The sequence below is a fragment of the Macaca mulatta genome, chromosome 10, assembly GCF_049350105.2.
Source record: "Macaca mulatta isolate MMU2019108-1 chromosome 10, T2T-MMU8v2.0, whole genome shotgun sequence".
Taxonomy (NCBI): Eukaryota; Metazoa; Chordata; class Mammalia; order Primates; family Cercopithecidae; genus Macaca; species Macaca mulatta.
Genome location: NC_133415.1, coordinates 80,973,819 through 80,994,817, shown reverse-complemented (window position 1 = coordinate 80,994,817; position 20,999 = coordinate 80,973,819). Strand labels below are relative to the sequence as shown.

Here is a 20,999-nt window from a genome sequence, read left to right as displayed (position 1 = left end):
TGGGCAACAAGAATGAAACTCTGTCTCGAGAAAAAAAAAATCAGAGTGTGTGCCAGCACTGTTTTAAGCCTTTTACATTTATTTTCCTCCTTGAATCACATAAACCCTGTGAAGGAGGAAGTATTTTTATCTCTATTTGCAGACAGGAACTGAGGGACAGAGAGGTTGAATAACTTGCCCAAGGACGCACAGGTAATAAACAGCAGATCTGGGATTCAAACTCAGGCTCCAGGGTCTGTGCCGTTCACCACACTACTGCCTCAAAACCTTAGCAGAGCCAGGTGATGGAGTCCCAGCTACTCCCGAGGCTGAGGCAGGAGAATGCTTGAGCCCAGGAGGCAGAGGCTGCAGTGAGCCATGATCATGCTACTGCACTCCTGCCTGTGCTGTAGTGGGCTATGCCTAGCTGGCGTCCACACTAAGTTCAGCATCAGCATGGTGACCTCTCGGGTGCAAGGGGACCACCAGGTTGCCTAAGGAGGGGTGAACCGACTCAGATCGGAAATGGAGCAGGTGAAAACTCCTGTGCTAATAAGTAGTGGGATCCTGCCTGTGAATAGCCACTGCGCTCCAGGCTGGGTGACACATCCAGAACCCATCTTCGAAGAGGGGAAAAAAAAGATTGGGCATGGGGGCGCATGCTTGTGGTCCCAGCTACTCACAAGGCAGAGGCAGGATGATCGCTGATCTGATTGTGTTGAATCTCTATAGGGTTTATAGAGATTTATACCTATAAATATAAAGATTTATACCTTTATTACATTTTATCTTCTTTCTTTTCTTTTTTTTTTTTTTAGTAGAGATGGCCATGTTCACCATGTTGGCCAGGCTAGTCTTGAACTCCTGACCTCAAGTGATCCACCCACCACAGCTCCTTAAGTGCTGGGATTACAGGCGTGTGTGTTTTTTTAGAGATAGGGTCTTGCTCTGTTGCCCAGGCTGGAGTGCAGTGGTCCAATTATAGCTCACTGCAGCCTCAAACTCCTGGGTTCAACTGATCCTCTTGCCTCAGCCTCCCTAGTAGCTGGGACTATAGGTACCAACCACCATGACCAGCTAATTTTTATTTTTTATGTTTTTGTAGAGATGGGATCTTATTATGTTGCTCAGGCTAGTCTCGAATTCCTAGCCTCAAGGAATTCTCTGGTGTTGGCCTCTCGAAGTGCTGGAATTACATGTGTAAGCCACCATGCCCGGCAAATATTTTATTTTTTATTCAACCTGAGAGCTCCTTTTTTAACAAGGCAAATTTAATCTGTTAACATTGATGGTGGTTGCCCATGTACCTGGATTCATTTGCAAACATTTAGCTTCTGTTTTCTTTTTGTTATTGTTGAGACAGGGTCTAGCTCTGTCACTCAGGCTGGAGTGCAGTGGTGTGGTCATCAAACAATCCTCCTACCTCAGATTCCCAAGTAGCTGGGACTACAAGCCCAACCCACCCTGCCAGCTTATTGTTGTTGTTGTTGTTGTTGTTATTGTTATTATTATTATTATTAAGACGGACTTTTCTCTTGTTGCCCAGACTGGAGTGTAATGGCACGATCTCGGCTCACCACAACCTCTGCCTCCCGGGTTCAAACGATTCTCCTGCCTCAGCCTCCCGAGTAGCTAGGATTACAGGCATGTGCCACCACACCTGGCTAATTTTGTATCTCTATATTGGTCAGACTGAATTCCTGATGTCAAGTGATCTACCCGCCTCAGCCTCCCAAAGTGCTGGGATTACAGGCATGAGCCACCACACCTGGCCCATGCCAGCTACTTTTTTTTTTTTTGAGACAGAGTCTCACTCTGTTGCCCAGGCTGGAGCACAGTGGCGCAATCTCGGCTCACTACAACCTCCACCTCCGAGGTTCAAGCGATTCTCCTGCCTCAGCTTCCCAAGTAGCTGGGACTACAGGTGCCCGCCACCACGCCTGGCTAATTTTTTGTATTTTTAGTAGAGACAGGGTTTCACCATGTTAGCCAGGATGGTCTCGATCTCCTGACTTCGTGATCTGCCCGCCACAGCCTCCCAAAGTGCTGGGATTACAGGCATGAGCCACCGCGCCCGGCCCTGGCTAATTTTTGTAGTTTTAGTAGAGATGGGGTTTCTCCATATTGGCCAAGCTGGTCTCGAACTCCTGACCTTGTGATCTGCCCACCTCAGCTTCCCAAAGTGCATTAGCCACCGCCCCCGGTCACCAGCTAATTTTTTTGTTTGTTTGTTTTTTGAGACGGAGTCTTGCTCTGTCGCCCAGGCTGGAGTGCACTGGCACGATCTCAGCTCACTGCAAGCTCCGCCTCCTGGGTTCATGCCATTCTCCTGCCCCAGCCTCTCGAGTAGCTGGGACTACAGGCGCCCACCACCATGCCCAGCTAATTTTTTGAATTTTTAGTAGAAACAGGGTTTCATCATGTTAGCCAGGATGGTCTCAATCTTCTGATGTCGTGATCCGCCCGCCTCGGTGTCCCAAAGTGCCGGGATTACAGGCGTGAACCACTGCACCCAGCCTGCCACCAGCTAATTTTTAAAAAAAATTTTTTGTAGCGACACGGTCTCATATGTTGCCCAGGCTGGTCTCGAACTTTCAGTTTCATTGCTTCTGTTTTCCATCTACAATGACACCCTTTCACTTCTTTTTCCTTCTTTCTTGTCTTAAAATGGATTATTTTTAAATCTTATTTCTATTATTTCAGTAGTTTAAGCAATATTTAAGATTAATCCATATCTATATTCTCCTCCAAACAAGCTGGGTTCCTTAGAATGTTTTAAAAAGGATTTCCTGCCCAGCGCATTGGCTCACGCCTGTAATCCCAACGCTTTGGGAGGCCGAGGCAGGTGCCTTCCTCCTGATCCCTCTGCTCAGATGCCTACTCCAGGGAGGGACTGGCTTTTTGGATTAGGTTGGATGATGCCCATCCTCAAGTGTCTGAATAAAGCTCCTTCAGAGTGAATGCAATGGAGAAAGGGTAGTGCCTTGAAAGGAACCCAGGATGATAGTAGGAAGGGAAATAAATGCTGTAAAGCTAAGCACCCCTCACCCCTACAAATCCACTGAGATCTTTTCTTTTCTTTTAGACAGGGTCTCACTCTGTTGCCCAGGCTAGAGGGCAGTGGCACAAACACAGCTCACTGCAGCCTTCACCTCCTGGGCTCAAGCGATCCTCCCACCTCAGCCTCCTGAATAGCTGGGACTACAGACGTGTGCCACCATGCCCAGCTAATTACGTTACCATGCTTGAACTCCTGGGCTCAAACGATCCTCTCACTTTGGCCTCCCAAAGTGCTGGGATTACAGGCATGAGCCACCACACCTGGCCCACTGAAATATCTTTTGATATCAGAACCTGAGTCTCATCTTTCCTGCCCCCACCCCTAACCTTAGCAAAACTAACCTCCTCCTCCTCCTCCTTCAGGTCAATGTGGAGCCCTAGACATGCTTTATTCACATGTTTCCCTCTCTTTCTGTCCTACTAGAGAGTGGTCCTTTTGGTCACTACGTTCCCAGGACCCACCATGGACCCAACCCTGGGTCTTGGGTAAATGACCAGTCGAGTTGGTGTGTCCTCTGTCTGCCTGCCCGGGCCCAGTAGCAGTGAAGGGTACGAATTATCAGCATAGGAGCATTTGCAGTCCCTCTTGGCTAAGGAGGATCCCGGCTTTGCCTCCTGGTTTATCCGTCCTTCCCCAGCCCTGTTGTAGCAATTATCTAGGATTTTGTGGTTGTTTCCGTTATTGTTGCTGTGTAACAAATCACTCAAAATGCAGTGGCAACAACCCACGGCCATTTTATTATGCTCACAGGTTCTGAAGGTCACAATGAACACCTTTTATCTGTTCCACAATGTCTGGGGCCTCCACAGGAAGGAAGGGAGGGCTACAAGCTGAAATCACCTGGGCCTTCTTCACTCACATGCCTGGGCACTTGGGGGGGAGTTGCCCGAAGGCTCAGCTCAGTTGGGGCGCTGTTGCCTGGACTGCCTGCTTTCCTGTGAGGTGGATTCAACTTTTTTTTTTTTTTTTTTTTTTTTTTTTTTTTTGAGACAGGGTCTTGCTGGAGTGCAGTGGCGAGATCTCAGCTCACTGTAACCTCCACCTCCTGGGTTCAAGCAATTCTCCTGCCTCAGTCTCCTGAGTAGCTGGGATTAGGCACCCACCACCTCACCCAGCTAATTTTTGTATTTTTAGTAGAGATGGGGTTTCACCATGTTGGACAGGCTGGTCTCGAACTCCTGACCTCAGGTGATCCACCCGTCTTGACCTCACAAAGTGTTGGGATTACAGGCATGAGCCACTGCGCCAAGCCTGGATTCACTCTTGAAGCCATTGAATGGCTGCTCAGGGCTTCGATGAAGAGTCAATCTCCAGAAAACAAGGGCAGAGTGATGTGGCATTTTATGATAGCCTCAGAAATCACAGAAGGTCAGTGTTGCCATGCTTTATAGGTGGAAGCAGCCACAACCCTCTCCAAGGTCAAGAGAAGGAACAGAGCCCACTTTTGGCTGGGAAAGTGGGCCAAATAATTGGCAGCCAATAATTTCAAATAATCACAGTGGCATGAAGCCAGGAGGAAAGGAGACTAAGCTTTGGAACAGATTTTTCCAAGGTGGAAAAATCCAAGGTTGAAGAGAAAGGTGCAAAAGGAGCTGCAGGGAATCCGTGAGGGAGGCAGCTAAAAGCAGCCATCTAAGCAGTACTGCCGAGTCACACCGCGGTGCCAACCACATTCTGGTCACAGAAGCGGTTTCACTCTCAGACTTAGTTGCAGGGGCTCGCAGCTTTGCAGGTGTTGTAGACCCACCTGGGCCACGCCCAAGCCTGCCCTGGGGTTTCTTCAGTAGAGGAAACATTTAGTGTTTAGGCCACTTAGCATAATTTCCATCATCTCATGACTGAAGGTCAATTCGCAGAGGCTGTCGCATGCAGACACGCGTGCATGCGTGCCTGGTATTTCATTCCCCCTATTGCTCACACTCTGCTTTCCCCTCCTCAGTCCCAGGAGCCGGACCTCCCCAGCTTGATGTCATCCTTCGGGCGGGAGGGAGGAAGGCAGGTGAGAGGGGCTCTCTCTGGAGGCTCCTGGTTTCTGAGACAGGCTAATTACAGGCTTCCTAATTAATGAGCCATGGGGTTGCATTTCATCCGCTGAGTCAGAGCCGGTGTCTGGGCCCTGGGCCCAAGGGAAGGGTATCAAGAATCATGGGCGGGGAGGCCAGCCTGTGCCTCTGTCTCCCCATGCTGATTCCCTGTCCCCTCCCTTTTCAAGCCCAGTTCTCTCCAGCAGTTTAGAGGACATTGTAGGCCTCAGCCCAGCTTTGCTCCCGACTCCTGCCTCTGCTTCCTGACCTCTTCCTGGGCCTGTTCCACTGTCTGCCCCTCACACCTTCCCACTCCACCAGGACCACACAGGCCTCCTTTGGTTACCAACTCTCACAAGGTTTCCCAACACCCAGTTTAGTTTCTTTTTCAAATTGGATCTTCTTTGGCCACATGTATCCCACACCGGGGTCTCTGGAAAGAGGCAGCGCACCTCAACAGGATCCTAGTACCCAGTGCCCTGAGTCGCAGATAGGGCCATTCTTGAGCCCGTCTGTGCCTCCTCTCCCAGGAACTGCACACGACGAGTACTTTTCCATTCACATTTCAACCAGGAGATTCGTATATTTACATGTGACTAACTCTGCTGAGCCTTTATGGGGGGAGCATCTTTTATTTTTGTGCCTAGAGGTGTTATACTGAATTTCAAAGGCTGTGCTGGAGCCTGGTCATGAGGTTGTTATTCCATAATTAGACTCCGTTGTGCCTCTGGTTCTGGATCGCACAGTGGATTTGGAACCAAGTGAAGACACTTCTGTAGGTCGTGTAGGCAGTCAGAGGAGCGCCTTGTGGTCTGAGCCTGTGTTTCATCCTAACTCCAAGTGGGGATTAAATAAGATAATACATAGGCATTTAGTGCAATGCCTAGGACATTGTTTATTCAATATATAAACTTTTTTTTTTTTTTTTTTTTTTTTTTTTTGGAGACAGAGTCTTGCTCTGTCACCCAGGCTGGAGTGCAGTGGCCAGATCTCGGCTCACTGCAAGCTCCGCCTCCCGTGTTCCTGCTATTCTCCTGCCTCAGCCTCCCCAGTAGCTGGGACTACAGGCGCCCGCCACCTCGCCCGGCTAGTTTTTGTATTTTTTAGTAGAGACGGGGTTTCACCGTGTTAGCCAGGATGGTCTCGATCTCCTGACCTCGTGATCCGCCCGCCTTGGCCTCCCAAAGTGCTGGGATTACAGGCTTGAGCCACCGCGCCCGGCCCAATATATAAACTTTTATTAACACTTTTGAATGCAAAAGTTTTTAACATGCATGGATGGCCTCCAAGGTCTCTATAATCTCCTTTATAAAATCATGCATGTGTAAAGCACTTGCTTCTGGGCCCATAGGCTGGACACAGCTGGCGCCTCCACGGAGGGCGGCATGGCTCCTCAGCCCCGTAAAGATCAGCTCTGGGTGCCCAGGCTGCCTGCTGGTGGGGCTAGAATTCTTTTCATATTTTTCCAGGGGATCTTTGGACTAGACTCCTAGATGTAGGATGGCTGGGTAGAAGGGTACTTGCATACGTGACTTGCCCAGGTACTGCCACATTCCCCGGCAAAGACTGTATCCTTTGTATTTTCAGCAGTAGTATATGACAGCTCCCGTTAACCCAAAGTCTCACCTACAGATTGTGACCAAACATGGAGATTTTCGCCAATCTGCTAAGCAAGAAGTGGCATTTCATGGTCCTCTTTATTTCATCATATTATGAGCGAGGCTGGACATTGTTTACATGTTTAAAAGTCATTTGTATTTCTTTGTGAACCTGTTATTTTTAGAAGCTATATGTTATGGATATTAACCATTTAACATAGGTTGCAAATATATTTTCCCAGCTTGTAATTTTTATTTTTACTTGCTAATGAATTTTGCCATGTAAGAGGTTTTTGGTTTGTTTTGAGACAGAGTCTCCCTCTGTCACACAGACTGGAGTGCAGTGGCACGATCTCGGTTCACTGCAACCTCTGCTTCCCAAGCTCAAGCGGTTCTCCTGCCTCGGCCTCCTGAGTGGCTGGGACTACAGGCACGCACCACCATGCCCAGCTAATTTTTGTATTTTTTGTAGAGACAGGGTCTCCCTGTGTTGCCCAGGCTAGTCTCAAACTCCTAGGCTCAAGTGATCCTCCCTCCTTGGCCTCCCAAAGAGCTGGAAGTACAGGTGTAAGCCACTATGCACAGCGGATTTTTTTTTAAGGCAGTCACATCCATCAGTCTTTTTCCTTACTGAATCTGAATTGGTTTGTTTTAGACGGAGTTTTGCTCTGTCACCCAGGCTGAAGTACAGTGGTGCCATCTTGGCTTACTGCAACCTCTGTCTCCTGGGTTCAAGTGATTCTCCCACTTCAGCTTCCTGAGTAGCTGGGATTACAGGCACCCACCGCCACGCCGGCTAATTTTTGTATTTTTAGTAGAGACTGGGTTTCATCATGTTAGCCAGGCTGGTCTCGAACTCCTGACCTCAGGTGATCCGCCTGCCTTGGCCACCCAAAGTGCTGGGATTACAGGCATGAGCCCCCGCGCCCGGCCTACAAATGAGCTTTATAGAAGAGTATCTAATGACAAAGGCAAATGTCCATGAGATAGTGTTAGAAATAGCAGGCAACAGCCTCACACACTATATACCTATAAATATTTTTTTCTTTACAGAAAAACATTGGAAGGGAAAACATCAAGATGTTTGTGTGGTTGTCACTTGGTAGCTGGGTTAAGGGTAGCATTATCCTATTATTGGTGAAAACCCTGATGGAATAAACTTGACCATTCCAAGTCTTCTTCCTATGTCCTCCCCTTAGTCCCGTGTCACGCTGGAGATCTTGTCACACCTCTTGGCACAGACAGAGCCATTTCAGGCACCTCTCTGCAAGGGAGGGCGTGCATTACAGCCAGGTGGAGCTCTCACCCAGCAGCTGTAATGCACGCCCTCCCTTGCAGAGAGGTGCCTGAAATGGGGTACATTTCAATGTACTGAAAACTGAAAACAAAAACTGTCTGATTTTGTACCCCATTGTTCTGTTCTCCTGCCCCCATGGAGGGGGGGGGGCTTTCCTCCTCTCTCAGGTGACAGTTCATAACAGGGAAGGGGAACAAGCTCTTATTTTGACCCAGCACTGTCCAGAACTTTTGGTGATGGTGGAAATGGTCTATATCTGTGTTGTCCAATATAGGACCCACCTGTGCTGATCCTAACCCCCAAAACAGGATCCCAATCACCATAATCCTGAATGTTGAAATCCCAAAAGATCAAAATCCCTGAAGGCTGAAATCCTAAACATCACAATCTCAAAAGTTCAAATGTAAGAAGACTTGATTGTACCTAATTACAAATCTGTCATTTATGGTTTGGGATTCAATTAGACATCAGGGATTTTATACTTTAGGGATTTTGATCTTTAGGGATTTCAACATTCAGGGTTATGGCTTTTGGGACTGTGTCTTTTGGGATTATGGCTGAAACCCAGTAGCCACTAACCTCATATGAGTATCAAGCACTTTAACTGTGGGCGGTGTGAGTAATGAACTGAGTTTAAAATTTCATTTACTTTTAATTGAATAGCCACTGTGGCTAGGGGCTACTCTACTGGACAGTGCAGTTTTCACTAATTTCCAACCCAGCCACGCCCCTTCCAATTCAGAACTGTAAGGAAAGACCCTGCACTGGCAAGCACGCTGAGCGGCCAGGTGAGGTGACAGCAGGCCTACCCCGGGGAGGGGCCAGCTCTGAAGCCAGGACCTGCTCAACAAAGGCCCACAGGAGCCCTGGGGGAGAAACCAGCCTGAAGCAGCTTCCCACCCCAGTGGCCATCACAATGGCAGCCAGCCCAGCCTCACAATGTCACAATACCACAGGCAGGTGGCCAGGCAGGCAAAGCGGTTTCCTCCAGGGCAGAACTCTTTGTCTGCAGACCTACTTACAGCAACCCAGCGTCAGAAGGCCCATCTCCTGGGGAATGGAAAAGTGCCCAGCCACTGGGAGGCCTCAAGCTGGAGGGCTAGCGGGGAAGCCAGGCAGGTGTGGGGCTGGGAGAAGCTACTAAGCCCCATGCCCCAGATGCTCCGGGGCCTCGCAGCCCAGCTGCAGGAAGATGGAACGTTGTGAGCAGCTGTTCTTCTTCCTGGCCATTTGGTTCATCTACTTCTTTTCTGACGCCAGCCTCTCTTCCACCTACTCAGGGGCTGGAAGGGCAACTGGAGAGCCAGCCACTGCAAGTGAGGACAGAGAATGGCCACAGGCAGAGTCACAGGGTAGACCTTTGCACCTTGGGAGATTTGGAGACTGGTGCTGCCTGGGCCCCTTTGCCCCCACCAAACCACAGGGGTACCATGGCCCTGACCAGCGTTCAGAGGGCCATCAAGTCAATGTCACAGGAAGGGGAAGAGACATGTGCCCGCGGACCCTGTGGTCATGGAGGGGGTGGAAGGTCCCTGGAGGGCAGCAGGGCCACAGCAAGGCTCTGGGATCCTGAGTCTTCTCCGTCTGTGGACCTAAACTCTGCATGTTTACAGCTGTTCTGTGCCTGGGTCCAGGCTCTAGTGAGAAATACACTGCCTACAGAGCCAGGTGACAGCAAAAGAAATTTTATTCCCATTTTCTAGGGGACAGAAACAGAGCTGCTTAGCATGTTTCTGGCAAGGGTAGTGAAAAGACCACTTCCTTTTGGGGGAAGTCTTTCAAATAAGAAAAACGAATGCAACTCCTGGGCATGGCTCCACCTGTATCTAGGACAGGGCCTGCCATTCCAGGGGCTCCCAGGCTGGGTTTTCCACCAGACCAGTCTTGGGGGCAGGAGCCTGTTAGAAATGCAGATCCCCGGGGCCCTGCAGGCGGTCTGGGCAGTACCTCCAACACAGCTGTTTAAGGGGAGGCAGTCCGGCCCTCATCTGGGAGCGCTGTGCTGACACTGACTGCACGCTAGGGCTCTTGGGGTTGGGTGGACAGGATTTCTCCAAGAGAGATGGGTTCCCAGCAGCCAGAGTACACTGTAGGTGTCAAGATGCTGGTGGGAAGTAGGCTGTTCCCTGAGACCATGACAGGTGGAAGGTGGGAATCACCAGCCCCCACACTCACCAAGAAATGCTTTTGCTACATGCTGGGGCTTTTTTCTTTTTTTTGAGAAGGAGTCTCACTCTGTCATCCACGCTGGAGTGCAGTGGCACCATCTCAGCTCACTGCAACCTCTGCCTCCTGGGTTCAAGCGATTCTCATGCCTCAGCCCCCCGAGCAGCTGGGATTACAGGCACACACCACCATGCCCAGCTAATTTTTGTATTTTTAGTAGAGATGGGGTTTTGTCATGTTGGCCAGGCTGGTCTCGAACTCCTGACCTCAAGTGATCCACCCACCTTGGCCTCCCAAAGTGCTGGGATTATAGGCATGAGCCACCGTGCCCAGCCATGCTGGGGCTTTTCTAAGAACACAAGCACACCAGAGGGTAAGGCAAGATTCTGGAGAGGCACAAACCCAGAAAGCCAGGGGCACACAGGAGCCTCGACAGCCAGGGCGGCACAGGCCATTCATGCAGACCCTCAAATCTCATGTGAGGGCTGCATCAAGGCCAGTGCCAATGGGAAGCAGAGGGGAGCATGTGACCACCTCTCTGAAGCCATCTTTGTGGACAAGTGATGTAGGAACTCAAAAAAAAATACAGGTTTGTCTAGGTAAAGTGGCTCATACCTGCAATCTCAGCACTTTGGGAGGATCGCTTGAGCCCACGAGTTTGAGACCAGTCTGGACAACATAGCAAGACCCTGTCTCTACAAAAAATAAGAAAATTAGCTGGGCATGGTGGTACATGCCTATAGTTCCTGCTACCTGAGGCTGAGGTGGGAGGATTCCTTAAGCCCAGGAGTTCAAGGCTGCAATGAGTTATGATTGCACCACTGCCCTCAAGCTTGGGCAACAGAGACTGAACCTGTCTCAATTGAAAAAAAAAAAAAAAGCAACCTAACCCCAAACCCAGATCTCTAAAGTCTTGGGTGTGGACTAGAGCCCTGGACAGCCTAAAGGAAAAGAAAGCGCAGTGCAGCCACAGCCTGTTCACAGGACCTGCGGCTAAGCTCAAGGGTAAAATATAGCTTGACAAAGCATCCCTAGGCAGCTCCTTCCCAAACGTGCTTAGAAGGGAACAGGGAAAGGCGGGTATGTTTTCTCACTGAGGTTCTTCTAGTGGCTGGAATCTGGTAAGAGTACCAAGTCATAGGGATATGGATATATTTTCCCTTTGGGACTCCATAAAGTTAAATGTTGGGCTGAAAAAAGGATGCAGCTTATAAACAAGTATTTTTCCTGAAACCGGCCGCACACAGAAATGCTGAGCTCCCCCTCAGGGAGCGGTTTCAGGAGCCAGCTGAGCATGGCTGGCACTGGCCAGAGGGAGCCATTCACCCTCCCACCACGTATGCCCACCTGCAGACCTGGGTTCTGAGTCCCCACGCAGGGGACAGATCTGAAAATTCCAGTTTGTGTCCATTCAGGCCGTCGACAGGAATGACAGCCTGGCGGGCTACAGTGACTGCACACAGCTACCCTGTGAGCTCCACTTGTGTAGGTGTAGGTGGGTGACAGGAGTGTGACGACACAGATGGGCAGTCCACCAGGAGGAAGCCCACAGCAGACGTCAACCATCGCTTTATTAAGGCTGCCAGTTGGGGGGCTGAGTCATGCGTTCCACAGACACCACCACTGCCCCCAAGGTCCACTTTTGGTGACCCTGAAGGCAGAGACTCCTGAGATCTCGGCCACAATCTAGGGTGAGCCACCCACAGTGCCCTGCTGGATAGGGGGGTATGCGAACTGCATAGGGGGCCCTCAGCAGGCATCTTCCTGCCTAGGGTGGGGCTGGCTCCAGCAGGCCCTGGGCTCAGGCAGGGGGAGTGGCGGGAAGGCAGGGACATCCCCCCGCCCTCCGGCCTATGGCTTTGTTGCCCTATTGCCACCAGCGCAGAAGCAGTGTGCTACACTGTGAGGTGATGAAGAAGAGCCCCGGGAGGGAGCAGGCAGCTCTGTGCCTGGGGCCTGGCCAGACCTCAGGGGTGCGGTGGCCCTGCTCCTGTTCCCCCTCAGCTCCTCCCAGCGATGGGTCTCCTCCAGTGGAGGCCAGTCACTCAGAAGTGGACCCGTAGCACGTCCTGGCTAGCAACCAGCCGCTGGCAGGCTGTGCACGTCATGGGCAGGGAGCGTTGCTTCTCACCCAGGCAGGGTCGGCATAGGAGGTGGCCACAGGGCAGCTGGTACACCGGCTCCTTTTTGAAGTAGGGAGAAAACACTCTTTTGCAGGAGGCACACTCGGGGCCTGGGATGCTCCCAGGCTGCTCTGGTAAATCAGGAAGGAAAACAGGCCAGGGTTAGGAAAGCTGCTCCGTGGTCCACGCTGCTCTGAGAGGCAGAGCCTTCCCACCGTGCAGCTGCAGCATCTGGCTTCATCCCTCCCAAGCCCACCCCAGGCTGATCGGGGAGGGGAGTGGAAGCGGGAGAGGGAGCCCAGGAACTTGGGAGGCCTCTTCTCTATCATCTTTGACCAAATCTCAGTGCCTCTACAAATGCTTGAGAAGAGTTGGCTTCTGAGGGCAGCAGGCAGTACTGGGCCCTTTCTCCTGGTCTCCTAGCAAAGTATACTTTCCCCCACAATAGGTGGCCAAGGCTGGAGCAAGGCACAGCTCACTCTGACAAGATAAACTGCAAGAAATGTGAGAGGAGACAAGAGAAGGAAAACACAGGCCAGTGGGGTGGCTCACGCCTGTAATCCCAGCATTTTGGGAGGTTGAGGCAGGAGGATCACTTGAAGCCAGTAGTTCGAGACCAGCCAGGGCAACATAGTGAGATCCTGTCTCTACAAAAAAGGGAAAAAAAAAAAACAAAAAAAACAAAAGGAAAAGCAGCACGTAGTCCAGTGTACCAAGGATGGGGAAGTGTGAGAAGGGAGGTCAGCAGAGACAGGGCTGAGGGCTGCAGCGCACCTGCCACTGGGACCTGGCTCCTGCTCCCTTCAGCCCTGCAGCCTGCTGACCCCTCACTGCTACTGGCAGCCCTGCTCCTGACTCCTCAATCCCGCTCCTGTGCTGCTCTGGCCCTCTGGGAAGGCTCTCCCTCCTTCCGCAACTCCTGCAGGGTATCCTTGAATGAGGGTCACAGTGAGCAGCTCTGGCCATGCCCTACCAGGCTGCACCCATGGCTCTTCCTTCCCTCGTGGTCCCTCTGGAGAGTGACAGGGGATGGGCTTGCCTGTCTTCCTTGCGGTCCATGTCTCCATTCCTAGCCACTACTCTCTGGAGGACCCCAAAGGAACCTCAAACCAATTTGCTTCAGAAATGTTTCTTAAACCCCCTTCTCTCTGTCCATTTCATCACCATAATCCAGGCCGCTCAATGCATCTCTTCCTAACTTATTCACTCTGCTCCAGGCTTGTCCTCTCAATCTGTCCTGAAAGCTGCCTCCAATGACCCACCTATGTAACTTGACCACCCCATGCCTCTGCTTTCTACCTTTTAGGGGCTTCCCATCTTTTGGGACAGTCAAGACTCCCTGCACGGCCCACCCAGCCTCCTCACCTCTCTTCACACCAGTCTCAACTTTTAGAGTCCAGCAGCTTCCAATCACTTCTCTGCACACTCTGCGCTGCTGGCACCCTCACTTTGTGCTTGCTGTTCTCTTTGCCTAGAATGTCCTTATCTGGAGACCTCGCTCAGACTACGCTCATTCCAGGAAGCCACCCCAGACTGCCCCTTTCCTGTGCTTTCAGAGCCCACTAGCCCTTCTCAGCCTCCAAGGTAGGATGCCTGCTTCCTCCCCAGGCTTTGCAGGCCCTGAGGGTCAGGACTATGTCCATGTTTCTCATCTGGCCTCAGGACCTGGCACAGCACCTCACAGGGCAAGTGCTCCATCCATGAATGGACCTGACATCGACACTCAGGCACCAGGCACCAAAGAAGGGAGGGCAGGGGTGCCCTACACGGGGGAGCAGGAACTGAAGTGTTCCTGCCTCCACATCCCTGAGAACTGTAGCCAGGAAAGAGTGGCCTGGCTGTGGGTGTTTTCTTTGGGCCAAACATTAAGCAACATAAAAGTACCGGGTACCTCTCCTATGCACACAAGCCAAGAATTCCCCAGTGAGTGGAAAGTTGAACCTCTACAGGGAAAGGAAGGAGGGAGAGAGAAGCAAGGGAGGAATGAAGGTGGGGAGAGCGGGGAAAGAAGGGAGGGGAGGAAGTAGGAGGAAAGAGCTGACTGCTTTTCAGTAGTGCCCCTTTCATACAGGCTCTGCTAGAGGCTTCAGAGACCTGCCTGACCCACAGTGCATGATGAGAATTTATTTTTCATCAGAGTTTTAAAAACCATACCTGCCCCAACACCACAGAAGCATGCGAGGGCCCCAATTCCCCCCAGCACCGACCAGAAGTCCCATTAAAAGGTCTCAGAGGCCCAGAGCCCCAGGGGCAGTTTCAGTGACAGGAAAAAAAAATCATCAATGAAAAGACAATTATTGTGCCCTGGGCAGACTGGAAACCCAAGTATATAACTGCAAACTGAGGTGATTAAGTGACAGGATAAAAAAGAGGACTTGCTTTGAACAGGGTGGGCTAACATGGCCTCCTGTAGGAAGAGCTGTGAGAATAAAAAGGAGCCAGCCACGAAGAATGAAAGGAGAACAAGCACAAAGAACAGACTATCCATTAAAGAAAAAGACAGTGGTCAGGCACGGTGGCTCGCGCCTGTAATCCCAGCATTTTGGGAGGCCGAGACGGATGGATCACCTGAGGTCAGGAGTTCGAGACCAGCCTGACCAACATGGTTAAACCCCGTCTCTACTAAAAATACAAAAATTAGCCAGGCATGCTGATGGGCGCCTGTAGTCCCAGCTACTTAGGAGGCTGAGACAGGAGAATTGCTTGAACCAGGGAGGAAGAGGTTGCAGTGAGCCGAGATCATGCCACCGTACTCCAGCCTGGGCGACAGAGTAAGACTCTGTCTCAAAAAAAAAAAAAAAAAAAGAAAGAAAGAAAGAAAGAAAAGAAAAGAAAAAGACATAGTGAGGCTGGGTGCAGTGGCTCATACCTGTAATCCCAGCACTTTGGGAAGCTGAGGCAAGTGGAACACCTGAGGTCAGGAGTTTGAGACCAGCCTGGCCAACATGGCCAAGCACTGTCTTTACTAAATATACAAAAAAAAAAAAAAAAAACAAACAAAAAAAACTAGCTGGGCTTGGTGGTGTATGCCTATAATCCCAGCTACTAGTGGGGGCTGAGACAGGAGGATTGCTTGAACCCAGGAGGTGGAGGTGGAGGTTGCAGTGAGCCGAGATTGCACCATTGTACTCTAGCCCGGGCAACGGAGTGAAACAGAGCAAGACTCTGTCTCAAAAAAAAAAAAAAGACACAGTGAGAGTGGGCTTCAGATAAGACTGCAGAGGAGGAGACATGGGGGCTCCAGCAGGCAGGACCTCAGAGGGAGCAGGAGTTGAGGTTTTATCCTAAGTTCAGGGGATGCCATGGAAGGATTTGAAGGAGTGGAACACAGGGATGGGCTGACATGATAAAAAGATCCGACTGCTGTGAGGATGACGAGCCACAGTGAGGCAAGGATGGGGGATACCAGCAGGAGCTACTGCAGGAGTCTGGGGTGAGGCAGCGGGAGCTGCGGCCAGGGCAGGGGCCAAGGAAGGGGAGCAGGGGACTAACCTGAGGTCTACCTTGGGGGAGGATGGATAGGACCTGATAATGAACAGAATATCAGGATGGGGACACTGAAGGAAATGGAGAATGACTTCTGTGTTAGAAGCTTCACTACAAGACAGAAGATGCTGCCCTTACCCAGGTGGGACGAAGGGGACAGTGAGGGGGAAAAGCTCTGGAGGGCAGATGTGAGCAGTGCAGAGTCTGAATGTTTCCTTGAGAGAGGATGCTGGGGCCAGGCACGATGGCTCACGCCTGTATTCCCAGCACTCTGGGAGGCCGAGGCGGGTGGATCACCTGAGGTCAGGAGTTCGAAACCAGCCTGGCCAACATGGTGAAACCCCATCTCTACTAAAAATACAAAAATTAGCTAGGCGTGGTGGTGGGCCCCTGTAATTCCAGCTACTTGGGAGGCTGAGGCAGGACAATCACTTGAACCCAGGAGGCGGAAGCTGCAGTAAGCTGAAATTGCGCCATTGCACTCCAGGCTGGACAACAGGAGCAAGACTCCATCTTAAAAAAAGAAAAAAGAGAGAGGATGCTGAGTGCTGTCAGGGTGGCAGGATTAGTTCCAGGGAGAGGCAGAAGCTACAGGGAAACATGGGCAGTCGCCAGAGACGTGGGTTCTCACTTGGGTAACAGAGAGTATTGAGATTAGAGAGTCCAGAGCCAGAGCTGGTAGAGAAAGCAATTGGCAATGGAAACTGAAGAGGGACCACCGAAGATAGGAGAAAAGCAGCAAAACAGCCTAAAAGCCAAGAGAGAAGGCGTTGCATGGGCTCCATCTCATAAAAAATGCCTCGTGCTGCAATCAGTTTCTCTTGCTTTGTATCCTAATAGATTCTGGCATACAGTAGGGGCCAAGGTTCATTTTAGGCAAAATTGGCCCAAAAGCTGCCACTGCTCTTTCTAAGACACTGATGGAAGTGTTAATCTGAAGGGATGAGGACAACAAACCCAACCAAACCTCTCTTTACATTTACATAAAGTGCCCTGGATGTCAGATTGGAGACAGACTAGATGAGAAAAAATAACAAAAAAGGCCAGGCGCGGTGGCTCACTCAGAGCTTTGCGAGGCTGAGGAGGGCGAATCACAAGGTCAGGAGCTCGAGACCAGCCTGGACAACATGGTGAAATCCCGTCTCTACTAAAAATACAAAAAATTAGCCAGGGTGGTGGGCGCCTGTAATCCCAGTTACTCAGGAGGCTGAGGCAGCAGAATAGCTTGAATCCAGGAGGCGGAGGTTGCAGTGAGCTGAGACTGTGCCACTCCATCCTGGGCAACAGAGCAAGACGCAGCCTCAATAAATAAATAAATAAATAACAACAAAAAAAAGAGAAACAAAAATCCTCAGGAGAAAATAACATTAGATCTCACAAGGAAACACAGCAGAGGGTGGCCAACCCCTATATCCACAGAATTACTAAGGATTGACTAAAGAAAGCTTTTCTTGTGAGGAGTTTAAGTTCATAGGCAGCCCCTCAACTACCCCTGGAAAAGGCAGGAGAACAGGTTCTCTCCCAGGCTGGGTGTTGGAACTGAAAGGGGAGGCTGGCCAGGCAGGTCCACAGAGCCCCCAGGGACTTGGCCCAGCATCCAGACACAGAAAACAGACCACCCATTCCAAGGCTCCAAGGAGATGGCGGGGCCCATGTTACCCGAGCCGGTGCCAGGCCTCCAGGAAGTGCTGCTCCCTCTTGTGCCAAGGTGCTGGAGCTGTCCCCTGGTCAGCCGTGCCGTGAAGGAGGGCATGGAGCCAAGGGTGGATGCCAAGGCAATTTCCAAGCTTTGTGACAGCTTCTGCTCGTGGGACAGTGGACCTGTCGAGAGATGCGCACAGCACAACATCCAGAGACAGGCTCCGCAAAAGAGAACAGCCCCAAGTCCTTCGAGGGCTATAAAAACGGCACCTCCAATCTCACACATCAATGTAATGAAACTCCATTCTAATGTCTACTGGCAGACTATAACAGAACACCGGGAGGTGAAGCCCTAGGAATCCTGGCAGTTCCTGCCCATCCCACCCGCTTCAGGCTTTTCTTCTCCTGGAGAAACTGCTAGGCAGGCATGAGCCACCTCGTGGCTCAACTGCAGAACTGCACCCTCCTTTTTTTTTTTTTTTTTTTTTTTTTTGAGACGGAGTCTTGGTCTGTCACCCAGGCTGAGGAGTACAGGGGTGCCATCTCAGCTCACTGCAACCTTCGCCTTCTGGGTTCAAGCGATCCCCCTGTCTCAGTCTCCCAAGCAGCTTGGACTACAGGCGTGCGCCACCATGCCTGGCTAATGTTTTGTATTTTAGTAGAGACGGAGTTTCACCATGTTGGCCAGATCTCCTGACCTCGTGATCCACCTGCCTCGGCCTCCCAAAGTGCTGGGATTACAGGCGTGAGCCACCGTGCCCAGCCTCCTTTCTAAAGGCCTCCTTGCTGGCCAAGAAAATAACTGGGGCAAGCAAATGCCACCTTTGGACTCCTGCTCCCTGGCCCCCATTCCCTCCCCAGCGGCCTTAGTCTTCTCTTTCCCTAACTCCACCCTTCTGGGGACCCCACCACCCCCCAGGGGGGTTCATCTGCATTTTCTAGGTGTTCATGTCCTCTCTTCCCTGTTAAGTAAAACAAAGCAGTTATTACCGAACAGAACTAAGACCCCACGTTGACCACGCCACAATTTAGGGAAACTTCAGTGTAGGATCAATAGAAAGCCAAGCCATGGAATGAGGGTGAAGGCCAAAGGGATAGGGGGACAGCTGCCCAAGAAAAGCCCCAGGGACCTGCCTGGCAGCAAAATTTGCAATGCTGTCCCAAAGAAGAGGGGAATGGAACCTTCTGTCCACTGTTAGCAGGACACAGGACATCAGTTTAGGGCCTTGAAGGAACCCTAGTCAGCGTGGTCCTAAGTCACCAAGTCTGTCAAGGCCAACAGGACTGAGACCTCCACAAACTGACATTGATGTCTAATGACGTTTTTCCTTGTTCCACCCCACTGCATCTCAAATGCTTCCAGGAGTTTCTGAAGGTCGTGTTAACTAGAATTTACTCTTAAAACCAAAGACACAGAAATAAACATTAAGCATACTATTTGCATAGTCTTTTAGAAGAACATAGGAAACTAAAAGAATGATCAACTCTAAATAGAATAATTTCCATAAGGAAAAAGAAAAGGCTGCCAGGCCAGGCACAGTGGCTCACACCTGTAATCCCAGTACTTTGGGAGGCTGAGACAGGCAGATCACCTGAGGTCAGGAGTTCAAGACCAGCCTGGTCAACATGGCCAAATCCTGTCTCTACTGAAAATACAAAAATTAGTGGTGCGTGCCTGTAATCCCAGCTACTCAGGAAGCTGAGGCAGGAGAATCGCTTCAACTCAGGAGGCAGAGGTTGCAGTGAGCCAAGATCACACCACTGCACTCCAGCCTGGGCGACAGAGTGAGACTCCATCTCAAAAAAAAAAAAAGGAAGGAAAGGAAAGGAAGGGAAAGGAAAGGAAAGGAAAGGAAGAAAGAAAGAGAGAGAAAGAAAGAAAAGAAAGAAAGAAAGGAAAAGAGAGACGAAAGAAAAAGAAAGAAAGAAAAAAGAAAGAAAGAAAGAAAGAAAGAAAGAAAGAAAAAGAAAGAAAGAGAAAGAAAGAAAAGGTGTCAAAGAGCTACCCTCCACAAGCACCAGGCACTGACAATCACAGGGACTTCTACTAGACAGGCAGAGTGGGTACTCCAATACTATTCAATTGTTCCAGAGCACAGAAAAGAAAAAATTCTAAATTTAACAAAAAAATACATTGATAACACCTGACCAAAGATGACACACGCACACACACAACTACAGTCCAGCTTCACTAATGAATACAAAAATCCTAACACTAGCAAACAGAACCATTAAAAACTATTAACAGGGGCCAGGCACTGTAGCTCATGCCTATAATCCCAGCATTTTGGGAGGCCAAGGCAGGTGGATTGCCTGAGCTCAGGAGTTCATGACCAGCCTGGGCAACATGGTGAAACACTGTCTCTAATAAAATACAAAAAAGTAGCTGGGCGTGGCAGCGTGTGCCTGTAGTCCCAGCTACTAGGGAGGCAGAGGCAGGAGAATTGCTAGAATCCAGGAGGCAGAGGTTGCAGTGAGCTGAGATTGCACAAGTGTACTCCAGCCTGGGTGACAGAGTGAGACTCCGTCACTACCAAAACAAACAAAAAAATTAACAGGGCTGGGCATGGTGGCTCACGCCTGTGAGCCACCAGCACTTTGGGAGGCTGAGGCAGGCAGATCACCTGAGGTCAGGAGTTCGAGACCAGCCTGGCCAACATGGCAAAACCCCATCCCTACTAAAAAATACAAAAAAATTGGCCAGGTTAGGGGGCTCACGCCTGTAATTCCAGCACTTTGGGAGGCCAAGGTGGGCGGATCACCTGAGGTCAGGAGTTCGAGACCAGCCTGGCCAACATGGTGAAACCCTATATCTACTACAAATACAAAAATTAGCCAGGCATGGTGGCAAGCGCTTGTAATCCCAGCTACTCGGGAGGCTGGGGCAGGAGAATCACTTGAATCCGGTAGGCGGAGGTTGCAGTGAGCCGAGATTGTGACACTGCACCAGAGTGAGACTCCATCTCAAAAAAAAAAAAAAAAATTAGTCGGGTATGGTGCTATGCACCTGTAGTCTTAGCTACTCAGGAGGCTGAGGCAGGAGAATCACTTAAATCCCAGCAGCAGAGGTCACAGTGAGCAGAGATTGCATCACTGCTGCATTCCAGCCTAGGCGACAGAGAGACTGTCTCCAAAAAAAACAAACAAAACAAAAAAGAAACCATTAACACGCCAGGCATTATGGCTCATGCCTGTAATCCCAGCACTTTGGGAGGCTGAGGCAGACGGATCGCTTGAGATCAGGAGTTCCATGGCCAACGTGGCAAAACCCCGTCTCTACTAAAAATACAAAACACTAGCCAGGTGTGGTGCCAGGTGCATGTAATCCCAGTTACTTGGGAGGGTCAGGCGGCAGAATCGCTTGAACCTGGGAGGCAGAGGTTGCAGTGAGCCGAGATCACACCACTGCACTCCAACCTGGGTGACAGAGCGAGACTCTGTCTCAAAACAAAAACAAAAACAAAACAAAAAAAAACAACCATTAACATGAAAAGATTCATGACCAAATGGAGTTTACGAATGTAAGAATGGTGCAGTATTAGAAAACCTATTACGTATTTTACTACAGTAAAAGATCTGAGGGGCCAGGCGCGGTGGCTCATGCCTGTAATCCCAGCACTTTGG

General features: G+C 50.5%; 1 protein-coding gene across 11 annotated transcripts in view; it reads right to left on the bottom strand.

The window, feature by feature from the left end:
- Nucleotides 1–11,676: 11,676 nt before the first annotated feature.
- The window catches only part of FASTKD5 (FAST kinase domains 5), a 54,276-nt gene continuing 44,953 nt past the window's right edge, over nt 11,677–20,999 (bottom strand). For 4 of the 11 annotated variants that reach the window (XR_013398529.1, XM_077948013.1, XM_077948008.1 and 1 more), the window contains 2 exons: nt 17,394–17,555; nt 11,677–12,379 (listed from right to left, as the gene is read on the bottom strand). Coding sequence is in view for 6 of the 11 variants with exons in the window: in XM_077948013.1 (XP_077804139.1) it covers nt 12,171–12,379; nt 17,394–17,555 (371 nt within the window). In the remaining 5 variants the exon portion in view is untranslated. Of the gene's footprint in view, nt 12,380–15,872; nt 16,248–17,393; nt 17,556–20,999 lie in introns of all 11 variants that reach the window. The other 7 variants (XR_013398528.1, XR_013398530.1, XR_013398527.1 and 4 more) reach the window with 4 other exon arrangements.